At 29.8% G+C, this 5789-nt stretch overlaps 1 protein-coding gene across 1 annotated transcript in view; it reads right to left on the bottom strand.

The window, feature by feature from the left end:
- The window catches only part of LOC117176421 (period circadian protein-like), a 47797-nt gene that overhangs the window by 2031 nt on the left and 39977 nt on the right, over positions 1-5789 (bottom strand). Inside the window, exons 10-14 of the mRNA XM_033366660.1 lie at positions 4284-4627; positions 3976-4169; positions 3748-3887; positions 1660-1808; positions 5-92 (exon numbers count right to left, since the gene is read on the bottom strand). Of these exons, the coding sequence (XP_033222551.1) occupies positions 5-92; positions 1660-1808; positions 3748-3887; positions 3976-4169; positions 4284-4627 (915 nt within the window). The remainder of the gene's footprint in view (positions 1-4; positions 93-1659; positions 1809-3747; positions 3888-3975; positions 4170-4283; positions 4628-5789) is intronic.

The following is a 5789-nucleotide window of genomic DNA, read 5'->3' as shown; positions in this document are numbered from 1 at the left end:
ATACTCCATTGGCGTCTAGAGGAAAAACTGGTTGGTTTTCTAAAGTAGAGGTCAGCTGGTTGCTTGGTATAGAATGAAAATTCCGAGCTGAACTAAGGAATAAGAGAAGTTTAATTTTTCAGTCCACAGACGCCAATGGATCAATTAATTATTGCCAATTGCGACACATTTGTTCAAACTTAAATTTCAGAATCATACGCACATAATAGGGTGAGCCTAAAAACAACATTTTCGAAATTGAAAATAATACTATGCAGGAGAGTAGCTACCCAGCTAACAAAGTGGTGATAATCACGTCATAATCAGAGAACGAAGCTGATGCAAAACCCTGCTATTAGTAGAAAGATTGGAAAAAATTGAAATTGGGCGATAATCAATGATGGAATTATTCTAGCTATCTCAGTGGGACTCTTTTATTTTATATCCCTTAGTGCATCTATCTATTACGATATTTATTCCTTTTCAATCTCTTTCTCCCCCCCCCCCCCTCTCTAACTTCTGCAACTGGAAACCTTTATCTTTTTCTTTACTGTCATTCTATCTCTGCAATATAATTTGAATCTTTGTCTATCTCTTTCTCTATCTTTCGCGATTCAATACTCTTATCATATTGTATCTCTCAAAATCTGGGAGTCGATCGAAGAGTTAGGGAATTTAAACAAAAGAATTAATTTGATGTGAAGTACGTGCCAGAAAGACAACGTGACGTTCATATCTGTGGACTCACGCCCTTAAAATTTACATCTACCCGAACATTTTTAGGATAAAAATTTTCTGATGATTTATCTGTCACATTCGTAATTATTTTCAGGGTCCTAAAGGCTACTCTTGTACATAGTATTACTTACGACTTCATGAATTTCAAGGCTCATCTATTTCAAGCCCCCCATGATGGCGCATCATATCGCGCGGAATCATATCATACGCGGAATCATATCGCGCAGTTTCATACCATGAAATAAATTATGAAAAATTTGAAATTAGTGTATATGATCAGATTCGGGTACTCTGACCTCAGTTTTCAGATAGTTGATTGCATTTCTTAAAATTGAAAGGTCTTAAACCGAGAAAAGGATGAAAAAATTGAGCAAAAGGCATTCTAAACTTGAAAAATATTCCTATTAAGACCTTTAAAACATACTTTTACGTTTAGAATATTTTCTTCAAAAAGGCGTAAGCATTCCCATGTCAAGATGCATCAAATGTACTACCCTTCCTGACATTTCCACCTATCCTATCACGACCGTGGCGTCATGCTACGAAATTTAATATTCCGCGAAATGTTTAAGTCGTTTCTTGATTGTATTATATTGATTTTTAGTAGGCAAACTGTACTATTTCAAGAAAATGTTATATTTGTCACGTCGTACGTCATGAAAATATAATGTGCAAATGCGTACACATGCTTCCAGCGCGCGCATCGATACATGGCTGGGACAGTCAATGAAAGCCGCTTGACAAAAGTCAGCCGACGCCTCGCAGTAGAAGTGGGGGGCCACTTCAACCTTGAAATTCGTAAATGTTTACGTTTGCGACCCTTGAAATACGCAAGAGTTCACTGTATGTGATTTTATCATTATATTTTTATGGTCTTTTCATTTATAAAAACATATTCTCAGAAGCTTTACAATATCAAAAGTAGGTCCATTAAATTTATACCTCTTGATTGGATCTCTTCGATTTAGAACTAGAAGTTCCATCACAACTTTTACTCAGGAAGCTACTATAAAAACTGGAAGTACTTGATATATCTTCACTAACATCGCTCCATTGTTGACACCCTATTTTTGTTAATGGCTTTGTCATATCTGAAATAACAAATTAAATACAAATATAAATAAAATTTTTCGAGTTTCAAAAAGATTATTATTCCGTCTTGGGGCCTCGACATCAATTATGTAAATTCATTTAGATAGGAGCCAAGGGGGAGCGAAAAAATACAAAATGATTACATAATTCGTTTCTAAATTGCGCTTAGTGGATAAGAGCACCAGACGCGCAATCTGAAAGACCTGGGTTCGGATCCCAGAGGAAATTGAGACTCATTTTTTCACAACTTAGAAATAAAAATCAATTTAAAAAATATATATATGTTTTAGACCATTGGAAAAAATATAATTAACATCAAATTATTGAATACATTTTATCTGGCCAACACCATAATGTCAACAAATACAAAATGGTTTAATTAATTGGTAATAGCAATGAAAAGTGTCTCTGTGACATTACGAACATTTTTTCTTAAATCAAAATTTTTTTGAATCTCTTTTTAATAAAAGAAGAAAGCAGACACATATTTTTAATCTTCAAACAAACTTTTTTTCTATTACTTAGGGATCCTGAAACATAACCCATTTTTACACGTGAACCGTAAATATTTTTAAATTGAAAACAACATTTTTTTTCTATTTTGTACGAATCCCGTGAAAACGCATTTCCACCAATCTTTTGTAAAATTGGCTTATATTTGAGGACCCGAAAAAATAGAAAAATAATTTGTTTGAAAGTTAAAAACATATATTATTTCCCCAGTTTAGTAAAAAGAGCTTTAAGAAATAAAAAGACAAAAAGCATTTTTTTGTTGTTGCAATTTTAGGTACAAATTAACAAAATTGCATTTTTCGTTATTTTTTGAAATATTTAACGTATTTCGACTTTTTTTTAATTTGTTCCACTTAACGTTACTTCCCTGAATTTTAACAACAATAAAAAATAAAAACATTTTTTTCCATACACATCAATTGAAAACATTTTAAAATTGGAAAATTCTTATTCGACTTGCCCAGTAGCAAAAAACTTTTGAATTGAAAAGTGGGGGAAAGATTCACCAATTTATTTTAGTTTTTTTAAAATTAAAAATCAATTTTTTACAATAAGAATTCAACTATTCTACTTTTGGTTTAAAATTCATATTTTTAGTAGTAATATTTTTGGCTTGAAAATTTAACATTTTTTATGAAATAATTTTTTTTTATTGACCGAAAATTCAAAATTTAACCCTTTTGGTGGAAATTTCATCTAGCTGGTTAAAAATGCAACTGTTCTGTTGAAAATGAATCTGTTATTTGAAAATTAAACTCTTTGGTTGAAAATGTATGTGTTTTGTTAAAATGTCGTCTTTTTGATAGAAATTTAATCCTCTTGTTTTAAAAGTCAACTAAAAATTGAAGCATTTGGTTCTAAATTTAATTTTTCGCGGAAAATGAACGTATTTGTTGAAAATTCATATTTTTAGGTTGAGTAACTTTTCTGTAGAAAACTCATCTTTTTATTAGTAAAATTTACTCGTTTGGGACAAAATTTAACTAATTGGTAGAAAATTCAACTGCTTTGTAGCAAATCCTAGTTTTTTTAATCGAAAATTAATTTATTGTAGTGAAAAAATTAAGTATTCAAATTTTTGTCTTAAAATGGATATTTTTAGTTTAATAATTCAACCAGTTGGTTCAAAAATTATTTTATTTTTGATCGAAAATTGATCTTCTGGGTTAAAAATTGATCTATACAACGGAGGACCATTATTCTGTCTACTAACTTTTTAATTATATGCAACCTACAGTGGACAATCATGAATTAAAAATGCTAATGAATGTAAAATAATTAATTTGATTTAATTAATAGTTAGGACACTATAGGTGTTGATAAATTATAATTAAAATTAATTATTATTCTTTTATTTGTGCCCCTAACTAATGATAATTGTAAATAATTTTATTCAGAAAATAAAACTTAAATTTTGTCACTTACGGTGCAGATTCTGTTGCATCATATTTTCAGATGCTACTGGGAGTATTGCACTATCTTTATTTCTTGTGAAGGATGGATTTTGTGCTTGAAATATACCAAGAGAGTTATAATAACTCGCAGGCGTTGCTTGAAATTTCGAGCTAAAACAATAACAAACAATTTATAAATGTCATAAATCAGAATATTTTTATTTTTTAAACACTATAATTTTTTATGAAGTATCCTCACTTTATTTGTGTAGGCAGTGAATCAGGTACGTTAACTAACCGAGTTTGGCAGTTATTTGTCTTTGTATCCGTTTTTGTGTTTGTACCATTTTGGATTGTGGATGCAATATTAACATTAAGTTTCATCAAATTATTCTCTATATTGTTTAAAATCACCTCATTGGTATGCATCCCGTGAAACTTCTTCTTTGGCACCTGCAAAACATTTTACAAAAAATGTTAAAATAAAAATTTTATTCTTGGTAAAATAAAAAGATAAAATATAAATTCAAATGAGACTATAAATAATTAATTAAACATTGAATTTACCTTTTCGAGCACACTTTTTTCACTGCTGTTTCTGCATCTTTTGACCCCTTGAGCCCGAGGAAAGATCGGATCTGCTATTTTCTCGTTTGTAGTTATCATTCTCGATTCGTTTCGTTTGTTGTTATTTTTAATATTCAATCTGACTTCTGCGTGATTTTGAACGAACATATTTTTCATTTTTTCGTTGTGTTGACTTATCAGTGACTCAGTCAAATAATTAAATGTCCCCATTCCACTGCTAGTGGCTTCAGAACTACTTTGATTGTTAAAGTTGTTTTTCAAATTTCCTGCACTTTGGCTTCTACTTTGGTCACTTTCTCCATTCGGTGATATGCATTCCATATCTGAAATACACATTTACAATAATAAATAAAAACCCATATAATTTGGTCTTCGTAGCGCACGATTGGGTTATGGTCGCGCGGTAGGCGACGGTGCAAACTGGTGTCCGTGCGGTAGCCGGTATATATTTGCCGCACCGTTTTTCTACAATACTTGTAAAAAAATGTTTTTTTTCGCTCGAAAATCGAAAAAAAAACAATTTTAAATTATAAAAATCGAAATTTCCAGTTTTTCTTGAAAATAAGGTGAGATTTGAAGAAAGACAAGAGAACGAAATCATCCTTCAGAAATATTAATACAAAAACAACCTCTTCTAATTTCAAATTTCATTTAGTGTTTTTGAAAAGTCAATTTTTCAATTTTAAGAGGTGAAAATTAGGTTTTTAGAGTTCTATACGAGATAAAAGATTGGAATACGTTAAATTGTTAATTTTAGTATCTTCAGGATAGTTTCTTATTTTAAAAAAATCATATTGCTTACGTCTATCATTAAAAAGGGATTTCAGCGAAATGCATAATAATTTTTGATTTTATAAAAACCACATAATAATTTCATGATGGGAGATTTTGGAAATCGAATTTAATAATTAATTTATTGATCAAACTAAAAGTTTATACTATATTTAGAGAAATTTAAGAGAAAAAATTTGTACGACTGAGGCTACTTATTAGTTTATAATTAATAAATGAATTTTAGTTCAACGATTTCCAAATCCGAGATGCTTATTTGGATAAAAAAACAGCTTTTGGCACTAGAAGAACTATTTTTTTGAAATTATAATGATGATACTTAGAGAACGGATTTATTGATATGCTATTTGTAGAAAACTGCAAGGAGCGAAAATGTCAATTTTTTAGTAAAAGTATTTTAAAAACGACCATTTTCGGCCTTATTATCTTCGCGTGTAGCAAATGTTGAAATTTTAATCTGGGAATCATTTTTTGCTGCGTATAAAAAGCTCAACATCAGTATTTGAGTTATATTTTGAAGAAAAAAAACATCAAAAAGCGTTTTCACTTTTCGAGAAAAATCTTTTTTTGGACTACTCTAATAATAATTATTGTGTTATATTATGTATCCATAATAGATTTATTTTCAGAATTAATACACCAGTTATAGGATTGGAAAATGATTTTAAATACAATTGAGTCTAATTATATTTC

Source organism: Belonocnema kinseyi, chromosome 7 (genome assembly GCF_010883055.1).
Source record: "Belonocnema kinseyi isolate 2016_QV_RU_SX_M_011 chromosome 7, B_treatae_v1, whole genome shotgun sequence".
Taxonomy (NCBI): Eukaryota; Metazoa; Arthropoda; class Insecta; order Hymenoptera; family Cynipidae; genus Belonocnema; species Belonocnema kinseyi.
This window is presented reverse-complemented; position numbering and strand designations above follow the sequence as displayed.